Source organism: Oncorhynchus clarkii, chromosome 3 (genome assembly GCF_045791955.1).
Source record: "Oncorhynchus clarkii lewisi isolate Uvic-CL-2024 chromosome 3, UVic_Ocla_1.0, whole genome shotgun sequence".
NCBI lineage: Eukaryota > Metazoa > Chordata > Actinopteri > Salmoniformes > Salmonidae > Oncorhynchus > Oncorhynchus clarkii.
This window is the reverse complement of record NC_092149.1, coordinates 9,195,162-9,214,856: the sequence shown is the minus strand read 5'-3', so window position 1 is coordinate 9,214,856 and position 19,695 is coordinate 9,195,162. Positions and strand designations below refer to the sequence as shown.

At 42.3% G+C, this 19,695-nt stretch overlaps 1 protein-coding gene across 1 annotated transcript in view; it reads left to right on the top strand.

Annotated features, from left to right (window-relative positions):
• Positions 1 to 19,695, top strand: part of LOC139387471 (serine/threonine-protein kinase ULK4-like) — a 141,030-nt gene that overhangs the window by 5,109 nt on the left and 116,226 nt on the right. Inside the window, exons 9-17 of the mRNA XM_071133706.1 lie at positions 259 to 419; positions 1,695 to 1,775; positions 1,938 to 1,999; positions 3,293 to 3,397; positions 3,784 to 3,844; positions 4,022 to 4,206; positions 7,167 to 7,213; positions 8,777 to 8,855; positions 18,827 to 18,934. Of these exons, the coding sequence (XP_070989807.1) occupies positions 259 to 419; positions 1,695 to 1,775; positions 1,938 to 1,999; positions 3,293 to 3,397; positions 3,784 to 3,844; positions 4,022 to 4,206; positions 7,167 to 7,213; positions 8,777 to 8,855; positions 18,827 to 18,934 (889 nt within the window). The remainder of the gene's footprint in view (positions 1 to 258; positions 420 to 1,694; positions 1,776 to 1,937; positions 2,000 to 3,292; positions 3,398 to 3,783; positions 3,845 to 4,021; positions 4,207 to 7,166; positions 7,214 to 8,776; positions 8,856 to 18,826; positions 18,935 to 19,695) is intronic.

Genomic DNA, 19,695 nt, shown 5'->3' with positions numbered 1-19,695 from the left:
GATTTACTAAGTGCAATATGAGCATAAGATAACAGTTCGTTTCACTTGTGTAATAACCTATACCTCTAAACTCTATAACCATGTAATAACACAGCAGGTTCTTTGTAACTACAGTGTTGCTACTATAGGTGTCTTATTACTGTGTAGTTACATAAGTCTAAGGTCATGCGTTTCCTTGCTGTTTGTAGTCTGGTGATGTTTTACTAGTTTACTAGTTGATATGCACTAGCTGATATCTGACCTTTCGTTTGGCTGCAGTGTGGGGAGGAGTGGTGTCTGTGCCTCTAGCCAGTCATCAGCAGTGACACCTGTCTCAGTGACCTCCCAGGGACCAGGAGGGGGATACAGAGGGGTACAGGGAGGGGCCGCAGGGGCAGAGGAGCCCGTCCGCATGCACCCCAACAAATCATTCCGATTAGGTAATGCTTTCTGGGAAGGTGTAAGAAGACATGTTGATGACAGTGTAGGAGCTATGTCTGAACATGTTGATGACAGTGTAGGAGCTATGTCTGAACATGCTGATGACAGTGTAGGAGCTATGTCTGAACATGTTGATGACAGTGTAGGAGCTATGTCTGAACATGCTGATGACAGTGTAGGAGCTATGTCTGAACATGTTGATGACAGTGTAGGAGCTATGTCTGAACATGTTGATGACAGTGTAGGAGCTATGTCTGAACATGTTGATGACAGTGTAGGAGCTATGTCTGAACATGTTGATGACAGTGTAGGAGCTATGTCTGAACATGTTGATGACAGTGTAGGAGCTATGTCTGAACATGTTGATGACAGTGTAGGATCTATGTCTGAACATGTTGATGACAGTGTAGGAGCTATGTCTGAACATGTTGATGACAGTGTAGGAGCTATGTCTGAACATGTTGATGACAGTGTAGGAGCTATGTCTGAACATGTTGATGACAGTGTAGGAGCTATGTCTGAACATGTTGATGACAGTGTAGGAGCTATGTCTGAACATGTTGATGACAGTGTAGGAGCTATGTCTGAACATGTTGATGACAGTGTAGGAGCTATGTCTGAACATGTTGATGACAGTGTAGGAGCTATGTCTGAACATGCTGGTGACAGTGTAGGAGCTATGTCTGAACATGTTGATGACAGTGTAGGAGCTATGTCTGAACATGTTGATGACAGTGTAGGAGCTATGTCTGAACATGTTGATGACAGTGTAGGAGCTATGTCTGAACATGTTGATGACAGTGTAGGAGCTATGTCTGAACATGTTGATGACAGTGTAGGAGCTATGTCTGAACATGTTGATGACAGTGTAGGAGCTATGTCTGAACATGTTGATGACAGTGTAGGAGCTATGTCTGAACATGTTGATGACAGTGTAGGAGCTATGTCTGAACATGTTGATGACAGTGTAGGAGCTATGTCTGAACATGTTGATGACAGTGTAGGAGCTATGTCTGAACATGTTGATGACAGTGTAGGAGCTATGTCTGAACATGTTGATGACAGTGTAGGAGCTATGTCTGAACATGTTGATGACAGTGTAGGAGCTATGTCTGAACATGTTGATGACAGTGTAGGAGCTATGTCTGAACATGTTGATGACAGTGTAGGAGCTATGTCTGAACATGTTGATGACAGTGTAGGAGCTATGTCTGAACATGTTGATGACAGTGTAGGAGCTATGTCTGAACATAGTTCTATTCTTCTTCTCGTAGACAAAATGACAGAGCTTAGACCAAAGAGTGCACTGGACAAAGATACCAGGGAGTCCATATTCCTCCTCAGGTATGATCAGTGTTCATCTCCAGTTGTTCTGATCATTTACTGAACATTGTGTTGGATCAACAACTTGACTAAGTCAAACTGGAAAATACTAATCTCATGTCTTTTTAAAAAAATTAATGTTTTTTAAAATCTCAAAATGAAGCATGTTTTATGTGATCTTTTTCATCAATCAGCTCCAACTCCAAGAATGAGTTGCACTGCAAGAGATCCACCCAACAGGACACCATTACCTCAAGTGAGTTCTTCTCTTATCAAATAGCCAAAGGAGAGCTCTGCCATACCTCTGCAACCTTCTCCACAATTACATTTGAAGTGTAATCTTTCTGTGAGCTGTCTGTAATCAGAAACATGGTAATAGTAATCAGACTATTACCATGGCGCCTGTAGACTGCAGGCACTGGTAGTTGAGAATTCATTATTTTGAAAGGTTATTCTCGGTTATAGTTGTTTGTTAACCTTTGGCGCCCTCTACAGCATTCTCAGTGAAGTGCATATTTTTTTTATCCAGATGGATTTCCTGTAAGCATAAGGACATTGGACATTCTTATGTATTACAAACTTCACTTTCATTTAGCCGCTTTAGCCACTTTAATTTATGAGATCTTTGCAAGTCTGGTGTGTGAGTAATGTTTGATTATTGGGCTGTAGTGGAGCGGGTCAATAGCTTCAAGTTCCTTGCTGTTCACATTACTAAGGAATTACACACACACACCAACACAGTCGTGAAGAAGGCACAACAACGGCTCTTCTCCCTCAGGAGGCTAAAAATATTCGGCATGGGCCCTCAGATCCTCAAATGTTCTACAGCTGCACCATTGAGAGCATCTTGACTGGCTGCATCACCACTTCGTATGGCAACTGTTTGGCATCCCACCACATGGCGCTACAGAGGGTAGTGTGTACGGCCCAGTACATCACTGGGGCCCAGCACATCACTGGGGCCCAGCTTCCTGCCATCCTGGACCTCTATACAAGGCAGTGTCAGAGGAAGGCCATAACAGTTGTCAAAGACTCCAGCCACCCAAGTCATAGACTGTTCTCTCTGCTACCGCAGGGCAAGCGGTTCCCATACAACAAGTCTGGAACCAACAGGACCCTGAACAGCTTCTAGCCCCAAGCCATAAGACTGCTAAATAGTTAGTCCGGGTAGCTATTGATTAACTATTTAACTATCTGCAGTAACTCCTGACTTATCTATCTTGTTGCCTGTTGACTACTTTACCTATATGTACATACAGTATCCACCTCAACTACCTCGTATCCCTACACATGGACTCAGTACTAGTAGCATTTATATAGTTATCAGTACTCATTGTGGATTTATTCTTTGTTATTGTTTTTCTATTATTTAAAAAAAAATCTGTGTTCATGGTTGGGAAGTAGGTAAGTATTACACTGTTAGTGTACACCTGTTGTGTATAAGCATGTGACAATTAAAATGAGATTAGATTTGATGTTCTACATGATCACATACTGTAATTGTGCTCATTTGTAATGATGACATCACTGTGGTCGTTGTCATCTCCAGGACAGTGTGGTGGCCAGTGGTCTGAATGACATCAGTTACTGTATAAAGGACCTGGTGTACACTGACTCTGACCTGGCAGTAACACCTATTATGGACAACCCAAAGGTAACACAAACTACATCATGTAACTGTGCTCTTTCTCCTGTTAAAAAAACAAGTTTTCTTTCTAGTAATACATTGTTATTAATTATTGTTGGGTTTTGAGTTTTCGTGAAAGGCATGTCACTGTATTTGTGAATGTGACATTAAAACTTGCTCTGTATTTAAGCAATAGTTTCAGTGCCCATGCTGATGGGGAATTTTAGGGAGGTGCGCGGTTCCGCTGTGCGTCCCCCATGGACGGTGGACTCGGAACCAGATAGTCCAGCGTCCCATTGTGAAATATCTATCACGGGTCCTCGGCTTTGGACTCTGAATTGTTCTTAAGAACAGAGGTGGGCAATCCACAACTCTTGTGCATTCTAGTAACAAAGATGTGTATATTTTTTCAGATTCTGAAGACCGCTCCAGTGCGATATGACCTGAAGACTTTGTGTGTCCGAGCATACTCAGGTAATGAAGAAGAACAAATAGGAAAGTCTCGACTGCTGTGCCGCTGCTGAGTAACACTTGGACACACTATGAAATTGACAGGTGTTTAGCAGGTGTTAATATACACACACAGGTTAGACAGACAGCTAAAACGGTTTGGGCTGTGTGATTATTGAGCTCCTCTGACCCCCCCTATAGTGGAGAAGCTGTCCTGTCTGAGCTCTGAGGACTGGAGGGTGTTTCTGCAGCAGCTGTGCTCTTCTCTGGAGGCCCAGGCTGATAAGACCACGGCGGGGGTCCGCTCTAAACTCAATCTCCTCTGCTATCTGTGTACCATAGCTGCCCACAAGGACACAGCTACCAGGCTCATCAACTCCGAGCTGGTAAGGGAAGGGTCACTGCCTGACGGTCTGACCACATGCCCAGCATGCCTGCCATTCCTCCCAGGGCTGCTGCTTTTAACAAGACATGGGCCCCTCTAGGCTAATTTAAGTGTTCAGAACTTAGGCTCTCAGAAGAGAATTCTTAGAATCACAACACAACCTCTGGCCTTGCTGAGGCTTCTCAAGTGTTAGAAAGGTGAAAGGCCGCGGCACTACAAAGCCGTCAAAGGGTTCCTATATTTACCATGTGACCCGAGCTCCTTAGCATAGCTACAGTACGTGTTGGCCTCTGTTGATCAGCGGGAAGCTGAAACAGTAGTCAGCTAGGTGGGACCAGGAAGTTAACGCTTTCCTCAAGATAATAATAAAATGAACTTCCTATTTCCTTAACTTTTTGTTACTGAGATCCGCTCAGCTGTAACATGTTCAATGACCCTAGTTATTTATGAGAGCACAAAGACCAGGAGGATGTCCCAAATGACACCCTATTCCCTATATAGTGCACTCCTTTTGACCAGGGTCTATAGAGGTCTGGTCAAAAGTATTGCACTATATAGGGAATAGGGTTCCATTTGGACGCACAGATATCATCAAGTTACTTCCTCGTTGCAGTGATGAGGTATTTCGTTGTGACATAATCTGGTGAAATTTTTAAGATCAAATCTCTTCATTTGTTTATTAATGAAATGTTCAGACTGAGGATTGATTCAAGCGTAGTAAATATATTTCTCCTATAACTATTAACCACTAGATGGCATTCCATCACTCACTCAGATTGAACTGAAAATGACATCACCACAATCATTAGACCTCATGGTATCTTTAGTATATCATTTCTTTAGACATATTCGGACACTATAGCCAGCCGTGACTGAGTTTATGACAATGATGTATTGGCAACTTGACTAATTCAGTATTGTACTACTGAAAGACGACTGGACTATAAAACATCATGGAAAAGTAATTCCTTCAGAAAGTATTCAGACCATGGGCTTTTTCCACATTTTGTTACGTTACAGCCTTATTCTAACATTTATTTAATTGTTATTTTTCCTCATCAATCTACACACAATAATGACAAAGCAAAAACAGATTTTTTTTATTTGTGCTCATTTATTAAATATAAAAACTGAAATATCACATTTACATAAGTATTCAGACCCTTTACTCAGTACTTTGTTGAAGCACCTTTGACAGCGATTACAGCCTTGAGTCTTCTTGAGTATGACACTACAAGCTTGGCACACCTGTATTTGGGAGTTTCTCTCATTCTTCTCTGCAGATCCTCTCAAGCTCTGTAAGGTTGGATGGGGAGTGTTGCTGCACAGCTATTTTCAGGTTTCTCCAGAGATGTTTGATTGAGTTCAAGTCTGAGCTCTGGCTGGGCCACTCAAGGACATTTGCTGGTAAGGGAAGGGTCACTGCCTGACGGTCTGACCACTCCTGCGCTGTCTTGGCTGTGTGCTTAGGGTCGTTGTCCTGTTGGAAGGTGAACCTTCGCCTCTGTCTGAGGTCCTGAGTGCTCTGGAGCAGGTTTTCATCAAGGATCTCTCTGTACTTTTCTCCGTTCATCTTTGCCTCAATCATGACTAGTTTCCCAGTCCCTGCCGCTGAAAAACATCCCCACAGCACCATGCTGCCACCACCATGTTTCACTGTAGGGATGGTGCCAGGTGTCCTCCAGACGTGACGCTTTGCATTCAGGCCAAAGAGTTCTATCTTGGTTTCACCAGACCAGAGAATCTTGTTTCTATCATCCTGAGTGGCGCAGCGGTTTAAGGTACTGCATCACTACAGGACCGGGTTCGATCCAGTCTACCATAAAGGCCTGATTGGTGGAGTGCTGCGAAGATGGTTGTCCTTCTGGAAGGTTCTCCTATCTCCACAGTGGAACTCTAGAGCTCTGTCCGAGTGACCATTGGGTTCTTGATCACCTCCCTGACAAATGCCCTTCTTCCCCGATTGCTCAGTTCGGACTAGCGGCCAGCTTAAGGAAGAGTCTTGGTGGTTCCAAACGTCTTCAACTTAAGAATGATGGGGGCCACTGTGTTCTCGGGGAACTCTGCAATGCTGCAGAAATGTTTCGATATCCTTCCCCAGATCTGTGCCTCCACACAATCCTGTCTCAGAGTTCTACGGAACATTCCTTTGTCCTCATGGCTTGGTTTTTGCTCTGTCAACTGTGGGACTTTATCTAGACAGGTGTGTGCCTTTCCAAATCATGTCCAATCAATTGAATTTACCACAGGTGGACTCCAATTAAGTTGTAGAAACATCTCAAGGATGATCAATGGAAACAGGATGCACCCGAGCTCAATTTAGAGTCTCATAGCAAAAGATCTGAATACTTTTATGTAAATGAGGTATTTCTGTTTTTTATTTTTAATAAATGTGCAAAGATTTTCTAAAAACCTGTTTTCACCTTGTCATTATGGGGTATTTATTGAATCGATTTTAGAATAAGGCTGTAACGTAACAAAATGTGGAAAAAGCCCATGGTCTAAATACTTTCTGAAGGCACTGTACATATAAGTGCGTCACATATTGTCCGTCACAAATGTCATCCTATTCCCTATATAGCATGGGCCCTGGTCAAAAGTAGTGCACTACATAGGACATAGGATACCATTTGAGATGTAGCCTAGACCTTGGTAGTTCAGTCAAATCAAAGTGTATTGGTCACCTACACAGATGTTATAGTGGGTGAAGCCACATGCTTGTGTTACCAGCTCCTAACAGTGCAGCAAAAATGTCAATCAAGTACACAAATAATAATAGTAAAAAAGTCAGGAAGTTAAGACTGTCAGAACTAATCCAGTTGACAATGCAAATAACACTGTATCAGTAATCCAAATGCAGTCTGTGCATATATCCACTGAAATATATACTAAGAATGATATGTACAGTAGATATATTGCAGTGTTAACCAACTGCTGTTGTGTTCTCTCCATTTGTGACAGTTCCCTGTGTTGACCCAGCAGCTGCGTCTAGCACCTAACTGGGATGTGTGAGTTCCTTTAGCTTCCACCTGTCTGACCCCATACATACATACATGCATACATACATACATGCATACATACATACATACATACAACCATTCTCTGCATTCTACATGCGCCAGTGCATGGAAATAATGTCTAGCATGTACTGTAGCCTACTGCACTTTACAATGATCTGATGCCTGGTCTGGATATGCTGTAAATCACTGTTAGCCTTTACAATGATTTGATGCCTGGTCTGGATATGCTGTAAATCACTGTTAGCCTTTACAATGATCTGGTGCCTGGTCTGGATATGCTGTAAATCACTGTTAGCCTTTACAATGATCTGATGCCTGGTCTGGATATGCTGTAAATCACTGTTAGCCTTTACAATGATCTGGTGCCTGGTCTGGATATTCTATAAATCACTGTTAGCCTTTACAATGATCTGATGCCTGGTCTGGATATTCTATTAATCACTGTTAGCCTTTACAATGATCTGATGCCTGGTCTGGATATTCTATAAATCACTGTTAGCCTTTACAATGATCTGATGCCTGGTCTGGATATGCTGTAAATCACTGTTAGCCTTTACAATGATCTGGTGCCTGGTCTGGATATGCTGTAAATCACTGGTAGAGAGATGTCCATCATCGGGATCATAAAAAACACTTTTGACGTGAGGATTTATATTTTTGTTGAAAGGAATTATGAAAGGATGTTGTATAGATTAAATGAATTTAATTACAGCAACACTTATTACTAAATAGTGATAAAATGATGTAAAAAATGGCAGTGTTATTTCTGTGTATGTTTTCCATGTATTTACACCAGACCTGTCTGTCTATTCCAGGAAGACTATGACATTAGTAGCCTATGTCTATGGATGTGTTTGTATTCCAGGAAGACTATGACATTAGTAGCCTATGTCTATGGATGTGTTTGTATTCCAGGAAGACTATGACATTAGTAGCCTATGTCTATGGATGTCTGTCTATTCCAGGAAGACTATGACATTAGTAGCCTATGTCTATGGATGTTTTTGTATTTCAGGAAGACTATGACATTAGTAGCCTATGTCTATGGATGTCTGTCTATTCCAGGAAGACTATGACATTAGTAGCCTATGTCTATGGATGTGTTTGTATTCCAGGAAGACTATGACATTAGTAGCCTATGTCTATGGATGTCTGTCTATTCCAGGAAGACTATGACATTAGTAGCCTATGTCTATGGATGTGTTTGTATTTCAGGAAGACTATGACATTAGTAGCCTATGTCTATGGATGTCTGTCTATTCCAGGAAGACTATGACATTAGTAGCCTATGTCTATGGATGTGTTTGTATTCCAGGAAGACTATGACATTAGTAGCCTATGTCTATGGATGTGTTTGTATTCCAGGAAGACTATGACATTAGTAGCCTATGTCTATGGATGTGTTTGTATTTCAGGAAGACTATGACATTAGTAGCCTATGTCTATGGATGTGTTTGTATTTCAGGTGAAAACAGTGTCATGTATTTATGGTTAGACCTGTGTCCTGTGTGTGTGTGTGTGTGTGTGTGTGCATGTGTGTGTGTATTCCAGAAAGTTTAAGGTGATGCGGGTGCTGGGGCTGCTGGCATCCCACTGCACTGAGCTCAGAGAGGAGACCCCCGTCACTGAGGTTAGTGGTGCTGTCTGTCACGCTGTCTGTCACTCTGCTGAGGTTAGTGGTGCTGTCTGTCACATTGTCTGTCAAACTGCTGAGATTAGTGGTACTGTCTGTCACGCTGTCTGTCAAACTGCTGAGATTAGTGGTGCTGTCTGTCACTCTGCTGAGGTTGGTGCTAATGTCCGTCACGCTGTCTGTCACACTGCTGAGGTTAGTGGTACAGTCTGTCACGCTGCCGAGGTTAGTGGTACTGTCTGTCACACTGCTGAGGTTAGTGGTACTGTCTGTCACACTGCCGAGGTTAGTGGCACTGTCTGTCACACTGCCGAGGTTAGTGGCACTGTCTGTCACACTGCCGAGGTTAGTGGTACTGTCTGTCACACTGCTGAGGTTAGAGGTACTGTCTGTCACACTGCTGAGACTGGAATCGTCCAGCAGCACTGCACCGGGCCCCTTCACCCTGTTGTCACAGCACCTATGCTTGCCCTCTATGTATCAATGGTGGATGTGTCCCAAATGCATAGGGCTCTGGTCAAAGTGCACTATGTAGGGAATAGGCTGCCATTTGGGATTCGATCGGTGTATCACATATAACTGTCAAAGCCATGAGCTGCTGAATAGTTGAACATCACTTTAACTGTAGGAACCAGAGCAGACAGTGTAGTGGTCTCAATACAAACATCCCACAATCTTTTACACACACACAATTCTAACTATGTGAAAGACCCCTACAACATCAACAACAACAGTCAAACCTGTTGAATTAAAATCCCCTAAATCTGTTACTAATCGCAGCAGAGGCATAGAAGTCTCGTGTCTATGCAGCATTATGATCATCCAATGGGAGTGGTAGTGAGAGAAAGTACCGGGGTGAATCACCAGATGCCACTGTAACCCAGCGGTAGGTAGAGCTCTAAACAAGCGCCACCGATCCACCTGCCCAAACATGCTTATGGAGCCGTTAACAAACCGTCAAAGACATTGTGGTTAATCATTTTAAAAAACAGGATTCTATTTGATGTGAAATCTGGCGGCTCCACCCTTGATCCACGTCTTACATGATTTCCTGTGGTGGTTTATAGGTTTAAAGCTCATAGAGGAGGGGTATACGAGCGATATACAAAATGGCCGTCGTTAATCGGCACACCAGAGAATGGCGCAGTGACTTTTATTTTCCACAGTCTTCTTTTGTAAAGATGGCTGAGGATTTGTCGCCCCGCCCCCCACCACCCATCTGGGCACAGCTAGCTCAGATTCCCAGAGTGACAGATCCCAGAGGCTTTTATCATTGTGCTCTCCACAGGGGTTCTGTGTCTGATGGTCAGCCGCAGTCATGGCCATTTCTGCTTCAGGGCAGGGCTATTGTCACCACCATCTCCATATGTCTGCCACACTGTGGATCTCAGTGGTCGTCCGTGATCCTAGTTAAAGTTTCCACTGTGAGACGAGTTTTCTCTCTCTTGGTCCGGGCTCGTGTTGCGCCGATTGTTTTTTGAAAGGAGTTCTCACAGTGAGAATCACAAGTTACAATGCCGCAAAGTTCAATGTTTATTGTCAGTGTTGAATTTGATGCCTCAGTACGCTCTATAGGCTACATAACAGAATCAGACGTCAAGTTGGCCCTACACTATCATTACAAACCTCCATTTCTCACAGTCCTTTAAAACAGTGAGCGCCAATGACTCTACAGGCTACATAACAGAATCAGACGTCAAGTTGGCCCTACACTATCATTACAAACCTCCATTTCTCACAGTCCTTTAAAACAGTGAGCGCCAATGACTCTATAGGCTACATAACAGAATCAGACGTCAAGTTGGCCCTACACTATCATTACAAACCTCCATTTCTCACAGTCCTTTAAAACAGTGAGCGCCAATGACTCTATAGGCTACATAACAGAATCAGACGTCAAGTTGGCCCTACACTATCATTACAAACCTCCATTTCTCACAGTCCTTTAAAACAGTGAGCGCCAATGACTCTACAGGCTACATAACAGAATCAGACGTCAAGTTGGCCCTACACTATCATTACAAACCTCCATTTCTCACAGTCCTTTAAAACAGTGAGCGCCAATGACTCTACAGGCTACATAACAGAATCAGACGTCAAGTTGGCCCTACACTATCATTACAAACCTCCATTTCTCACAGTCCTTTAAAACAGTGAGCGCCAATGACTCTATAGGATACATAACAGAATCAGACGTCAAGTTGGCCCTACACTATCATTACAAACCTCCATTTCTCACAGTCCTTTAAAACAGTGAGCGCCAATGACTCTACAGGCTACATAACAGAATCAGACGTCAAGTTGGCCCTACACTATCATTACAAACCTCCATTTCTCACAGTCCTTTAAAACAGTGAGCACCAATGACTCTACAGGCTACATAACAGAATCAGACGTCAAGTTGGCCCTACACTATCATTACAAACCTCCATTTCTCACAGTCCTTTAAAACAGTGAGCGCCAATGACTCTATAGGCTACATAACAGAATCAGACGTCAAGTTGGCCCTACACTATCATTACAAACCTCCATTTCTCACAGTCCTTTAAAACAGTGAGCACCAATGACTCTATAGGCTTCATAACAGAATCAGACGTCAAGTTGGCCCTACACTATCATTACAAACCTCCATTTCTCACAGTCCTTTAAAACAGTGAGCGCCAATGACTCTATAGGCTACATAACAGAATCAGACGTCAAGTTGGCCCTACACTATCATTACAAACCTCCATTTCTCACAGTCCTTTAAAACAGTGAGCGCCAATGACTCTACAGGCTACATAACAGAATCAGACGTCAAGTTGGCCCTACACTATCATTACAAACCTCCATTTCTCACAGTCCTTTAAAACAGTGAGCGCCAATGACTCTACAGGCTACATAACAGAATCAGACGTCAAGTTGGCCCTACACTATCATTACAAACCTCCATTTCTCACAGTCCTTTAAAACAGTGAGCACCAATGACTCTATAGGCTACATAACAGAATCAGACGTCAAGTTGGCCCTACACTATCATTACAAACCTCCATTTCTCACAGTCCTTTAAAACAGTGAGCGCCAATGACTCTATAGGCTACATAACAGAATCAGACGTCAAGTTGGCCCTACACTATCATTACAAACCTCCATTTCTCACAGTCCTTTAAAACAGTGAGCGCCAATGACTCTACAGGCTACATAACAGAATCAGACGTCAAGTTGGCCCTACACTATCATTACAAACCTCCATTTCTCACAGTCCTTTAAAACAGTGAGCGCCAATGACTCTACAGGCTACATAACAGAATCAGACGTCAAGTTGGCCCTACACTATCATTACAAACCTCCATTTCTCACAGTCCTTTAAAACAGTGAGCGCCAATGACTCTATAGGCTACATAACAGAATCAGACGTCAAGTTGGCCCTACACTATCATTACAAACCTCCATTTCTCACAGTCCTTTAAAACAGTGAGCACCAATGACTCTATAGGCTACATAACAGAATCAGACGTCAAGTTGGCCCTACACTATCATTACAAACCTCCATTTCTCACAGTCCTTTAAAACAGTGAGCGCCAATGACTCTATAGGCTACATAACAGAATCAGACGTCAAGTTGGCCCTACACTATCATTACAAACCTCCATTTCTCACAGTCCTTTAAAACAGTGAGCGCCAATGACTCTATAGGCTACATAACAGAATCAGACGTCAAGTTGGCCCTACACTATCATTACAAACCTCCATTTCTCACAGTCCTTTAAAACAGTGAGCACCAATGACTCTACAGGCTACATAACAGAATCAGACGTCAAGTTGGCCCTACACTATCATTACAAACCTCCATTTCTCACAGTCCTTTAAAACAGTGAGCGCCAATGACTCTATAGGCTACATAACAGAATCAGACGTCAAGTTGGCCCTACACTATCATTACAAACCTCCATTTCTCACAGTCCTTTAAAACAGTGAGCGCCAATGACTCTACAGGCTACATAACAGAATCAGACGTCAAGTTGGCCCTACACTATCATTACAAACCTCCATTTCTCACAGTCCTTTAAAACAGTGAGCGCCAATGACTCTACAGGCTACATAACAGAATCAGACGTCAAGTTGGCCCTACACTATCATTACAAACCTCCATTTCTCACAGTCCTTTAAAACAGTGAGCGCCAATGACTCTATAGGCTACATAACAGAATCAGACGTCAAGTTGGCCCTACACTATCATTACAAACCTCCATTTCTCACAGTCCTTTAAAACAGTGAGCGCCAATGACTCTATAGGCTACATAACAGAATCAGACGTCAAGTTGGCCCTACACTATCATTACAAACCTCCATTTCTCACAGTCCTTTAAAACAGTGAGCACCAATGACTCTATAGGCTACATAACAGAATCAGACGTCAAGTTGGCCCTACACTATCATTACAAACCTCCATTTCTCACAGTCCTTTAAAACAGTGAGCGCCAATGACTCTACAGGCTACATAACAGAATCAGACGTCAAGTTGGCCCTACACTATCATTACAAACCTCCATTTCTCACAGTCCTTTAAAACAGTGAGCGCCAATGACTCTATAGGATACATAACAGAATCAGACGTCAAGTTGGCCCTACACTATCATTACAAACCTCCATTTCTCACAGTCCTTTAAAACAGTGAGCGCCAATGACTCTACAGGCTACATAACAGAATCAGACGTCAAGTTGGCCCTACACTATCATTACAAACCTCCATTTCTCACAGTCCTTTAAAACAGTGAGCGCCAATGACTCTATAGGCTACATAACAGAATCAGACGTCAAGTTGGCCCTACACTATCATTACAAACCTCCATTTCTCACAGTCCTTTAAAACAGTGAGCGCCAATGACTCTATAGGCTACATAACAGAATCAGACGTCAAGTTGGCCCTACACTATCATTACAAACCTCCATTTCTCACAGTCCTTTAAAACAGTGAGCACCAATGACTCTATAGGCTACATAACAGAATCAGACGTCAAGTTGGCCCTACACTATCATTACAAACCTCCATTTCTCACAGTCCTTTAAAACAGTGAGCGCCAATGACCCTATAGGCTACATAACAGAATCAGACGTCAAGTTGGCCCTACACTATCATTACAAACCTCCATTTCTCACAGTCCTTTAAAACAGTGAGCGCCAATGACTCTATAGGATACATAACAGAATCAGACGTCAAGTTGGCCCTACACTATCATTACAAACCTCCATTTCTCACAGTCCTTTAAAACAGTGAGCGCCAATGACTCTATAGGCTACATAACAGAATCAGACGTCAAGTTGGCCCTACACTATCATTACAAACCTCCATTTCTCACAGTCCTTTAAAACAGTGAGCGCCAATGACTCTACAGGCTACATAACAGAATCAGACGTCAAGTTGGCCCTACACTATCATTACAAACCTCCATTTCTCACAGTCCTTTAAAACAGTGAGCGCCAATGACTCTACAGGCTACATAACAGAATCAGACGTCAAGTTGGCCCTACACTATCATTACAAACCTCCATTTCTCACAGTCCTTTAAAACAGTGAGCGCCAATGACTCTACAGGCTACATAACAGAATCAGACGTCAAGTTGGCCCTACACTATCATTACAAACCTCCATTTCTCACAGTCCTTTAAAACAGTGAGCGCCAATGACTCTATAGGCTACATAACAGAATCAGACGTCAAGTTGGCCCTACACTATCATTACAAACCTCCATTTCTCACAGTCCTTTAAAACAGTGAGCGCCAATGACTCTATAGGCTACATAACAGAATCAGACGTCAAGTTGGCCCTACACTATCATTACAAACCTCCATTTCTCACAGTCCTTTAAAACAGTGAGCGCCAATGACTCTATAGGCTACATAACAGAATCAGACGTCAAGTTGGCCCTACACTATCATTACAAACCTCCATTTCTCACAGTCCTTTAAAACAGTGAGCGCCAATGACTCTACAGGCTACATAACAGAATCAGACGTCAAGTTGGCCCTACACTATCATTACAAACCTCCATTTCTCACAGTCCTTTAAAACAGTGAGCGCCAATGACTCTATAGGCTACATAACAGAATCAGACGTCAAGTTGGCCCTACACTATCATTACAAACCTCCATTTCTCACAGTCCTTTAAAACAGTGAGCGCCAATGACTGCAGCTGCTATTTTTCAGGCATACTGTTGGCTTAGTTAGGACAGGAAGAGAGGAATCAGTTCAGTATTATCCCCTTTCCTCTGCCTGTCTCTATGGATACTTCAACATCATTCTAATTAAGTGTTATCTTCCCTGGCAGAGGCAGTACTTTTCTGTGCCACAAACCACCAAGCCCCAAATCAGACATTTTCTCTCTCTCATGGCAGCGCGTCAATAGTGCTGCACACACTGTCTGCTGTTTCCACCCAGTGTCCCTTAGAAACTGGCCTAGTGTGTCGTGCCGGCCGTCCCTGCAGAGTGAGCAGAACAGACTGCCTCCTGCCTCCCTCCTCTCATTGTGGGAGAATTAGCCTGTTCCATTTCCTCAGACAGGGCTTGGAGGCTCGTTCTCACTCCTCACTACTGGAAAAGGAACAGAGTGCTGGGGCTAATGAACACTGCTGTTGATTCTATTCAGTTTGGTTTCTTGTGTCTTTTGCCAAACTATGATTGTGTAAAGATTGTTATTTTAGGGAATTTTAGGTTTGTTAAATTTTAATTTAGGTTGTTTATCCATTACTCCAAAAACATTTGAATAATTTGGTATCCATGTATTCATCATCAAAAACACATCCATAATGGCTTGAGTCAATTATTGCTCGCTGGCTTAAGCAATATGTCTCACGTCCTTCTGATAACTATAGGCAGAGGCCATTGGTGATCTATGGGACCATAGACTCCTGAAAACGCCTGAGGTCATGTGTGTCGCAGGCGTCAGCCCTAGATCAAACACCTGTCTTCTTCTGGACAGCCGTGGGATATTGATTGACCACACTACAGCAGAGCAGGTCACCTTTTGTTTGTTATTAGCTTGCTCCTTCCATCAATAGGACATCAGGACATATCTGTCTGCCTGTCCTGCCTTCCTGCCACCCTGTTTCTAATGAGTGAATGATCAGGCTCAAACCACTAAATGTCACAATACATTCATTAAGCTAAATCACATACCAGGGATATTTTATTGATTCAATTGATCAGTTGCATTAATGTGATGTTTAAATCAAATGTTAAAATCGGACAAATCACAAAGCTACTGCTTTGTTAGTTTAATCGTGAGAAAGGTAGTATTTTCATGTCACTTTGGCCCATTGCCCTTGGTGTGATAATTTGTCTTCATGCCTGCTGAGATGTCTCCAGGAAGACTCCAGTCTCGTGTTGTTCGGAACCACAGCTGAGACGTGATGATAGTGATGATGAGTAACAAAACCTCGGTTGCCTTGAGAAACTGGTCTCTCTGTCTCTCCCTCCCCAAGCCTCGCAGGAATGCTTAATGTTGCATGGCCTTAAACTGTCTGTAGCCTCAGTAGTTTAAAGCTCTGCCTTATGGGTTGGGGGGATGGAGGAGGGGGGTAGTAGCGGATTGTACAGGAGCGATAATGATGCGTTTGGAGGAAGTAGCCGTGTGTTGCGGCTCCAACTTAGCCTGTTTGTTTTCTTGAACAGTGAATCGTCAGTCAGTTGCAGGACATCTCTCCTGCCAAAGCTTCGTTTCTCTCTGGCATCAAACGTGAGCCAAACATCTGTTTCCTGCAAAGTCACCATTTATGTTCTTTACCGGCCAGCGCCAGGCCGCCTCGCACTGAGTGTGCTGCCTATTTGCATAGCACCCTGCTGAGAGCGCTGCCGCAGTAAGTCCTCCCCACTTCTAAAGAAGTCCTCCCCACCTCCCCACTTCTAAAGAGGACGAGGCTAGGAAAATGCTAATTCCACGAATTAGCCAGTTAGGGTGTGTGTTTGCTTATATGTGAATATATGTGTGTGTGTGTGCGTGTGCGTGTGCGTGTGCGTGTGCGTGTGTGTGTGTGTGTGGGGGGGGGGGGGGGGGGGTTGCAAGATCGAATCCCCGAGCTGACAAGGTAAAAATCTGTCGTTCTGCCCCTGAACGAGGCAGTTAACCCACTGTTCCTAGGCCGTCATTGAAAATAAGAATTGGTTCTTTACTGACTTGCCGAGTTAAATAAAGGTGAAAATAAATAAATAAATAACACCATAATGACATGTTTTATATGGAGTCTCATTAGCCTCCCTCCTCCCTCCCACCTTCGTCCTTTATCCAGTTCATTCTAGCTCCATACCCTTTATAGTGTTATAATGTAGCTCTGTACCCTTTATAGTGTTATAATGTAGCTCCGTACCCTTTATAGTGTTATAATGTAGCTCTATACCCTTTATAGTGTTATAATGTAGCTCTGTACCCTTTATAGTGTTATAATGTAGCTCTATACCCTTTATAGTGTTATAATGTAGCTCTGTACCCTTTATAGTGTTATAATGTAGCTCCATACCCTTTATAGTGTTATAATGTAGCTCTGTACCCTTTATAGTGTTATAATGTAGCTCTGTACCCTTTATAGTGTTATAATGTAGCTCTGTACCCTTTATAGTGTTATAATGTAGCTCTGTACCCTTTATAGTGTTATAATGTAGCTCTGTACCCTTTATAGTGTTATAATGTAGCTCTGTACCCTTTATAGTGTTATAATGTAGCTCTGTACCCTTTATAGTGTTATAATGTAGCTCTGTACCCTTTATAGTGTTATAATGTAGCTCTATACCCTTTATAGTGTTATAATGTAGCTCTGTACCCTTTATAGTGTTATAATGTAGCTCTGTACCCTTTATAGTGTTATAATGTAGCTCTATACCCTTTATAGTGTTATAATGTAGCTCTATACCCTTTATAGTGTTATAATGTAGCTCTGTACCCTTTATAGTGTTATAATGTAGCTCTATACCCTTTATAGTGTTATAATGTAGCTCTGTACCCTTTATAGTGTTATAATGTAGCTCTGTACCCTTTATAGTGTTATAATGTAGCTCTATACCCTTTATAGTGTTATAATGTAGCTCTGTACCCTTTATAGTGTTATAATGTAGCGCTATACCCTTTATAGTGTTATAATGTAGCTCTATACCCTTTATAGTGTTATAATGTAGCTCTGTACCCTTTATAGTGTTATAATGTAGCTCTGTACCCTTTATAGTGTTATAATGTAGCTCTGTACCCTTTATAGTGTTATAATGTAGCTCTATACCCTTTATAGTGTTATAATGTAGCTCTATACCCTTTATAGTGTTATAATGTAGCTCCATACCCTTTATAGTGTTATAATGTAGCTCTATACCCTTGATAGTGTTATAATGTAGCTCTGTACCCTTTCTAGTGTTATAATGTAGCTCCATACCCTTTATAGTGTTATAATGTAGCTCTATACCCTTTATAGTGTTATAATGTAGCTCTGTACCCTTTATAGTGTTACAATGTTGGCTTCATTTTATTTATTTATATTTTTTTACCTTTATTTAACTAGGCAAGTCAGTTAAGAACAAATTCTTATTTTCAATGACGGCCTAGGAACAGTGGGTTAACTGCCTGTTCAGGGGCAGAACGACAGATTTGTACCTTGTCAGCTCGGGGGTTTGAACTTGCAACCTTCTGGTTCCTAGTCCAACGCTCTAACCACTAGGTTACCCTGCTGCCACATTCATGGAGTAATTAGCTTTAAATTTGTCATGTCTAAAGACCTCAGTTTATTAATGGACACCGTTTGACAATGTAGACCTTAGTGCTAAAGTAGAAGAATAACAGGATGTAATGGGGAAAACATCACTTCTGGCACAGTATTCTACTCTGTCTGGACATTGTTGCGTATCCAGTGTTGGTAGGGTACATTATTCAATATAAAGCGTTGTGAAGGGCAGGAGTACTGTCACAACTGTGAGTGAGTGACTGATGCTAGTGCATTCCCTGCGCCTCCAGGCTGTTGTCATGTTCACGGAGCTGATCAGGGAGAACTTCAGGAACAGCAAACTGAAGCAGTGCCTGCTGCCGCCACTGGGGGAGCTGCTCTACCTCATCGCCACACAGGTGACGAAATACTCCAAAGCAGTGCCCTTTCAACCCTATGCCTTCTACTGTCTTAATGAAATTGCCATTACAATGAATTAGACCTACTAACTTCTATTCAATCAATCAATCAAATGTATTTTATAAAGCCCTTTTTAAATGAGCAGTTTACAGCTAATGACTTATACGTCTGTTGGCTTAGGCCTTTATGATGATATTCTGATACTGTTGATAATCTAACACAAAGATACCTGCTTAAATAACTACTGTATTTAAGCACTCTCAGTGATATCAGCACTTAAAGATGTTTGTCTGTCTGCATTTGGTTTTTGTGTTTGATGAATGCTCACTACAGTTTGTGCAATGATTTGAAAACACTAAATGACAAATCGCTCTACAACACACAGTATTGCTTTTCATAATGGCTTGCCACTAGTTTATTATTCCATTGAAAAGCTATGCAAAAAAGCTGTTTAACTTTCACGCTGTTTTGACTAAGTTGTCTTGACCTGCCGCTGCATCTGAAAGCCATGTAGACACACATGAAGGTTCCTGGTGGTGGGATAGTATCTTTATTTTCAGGGGGGTTCCTGTTCCTCTCTGAGCTCTCCAGTTTGTCAGGGTCACTCAGTGCAGCACACACACAATGACCATTGACTTTATTAGCTCAATAACCAATAGAAGTAAAGGGTTTTAAAGTGCCATTTATTCTCTATTGGCTATTTGTTTTTTCTCCACAAAAGTCTTTTAATGTATGGAAATGTGTTTTCAAGGCTGAATTC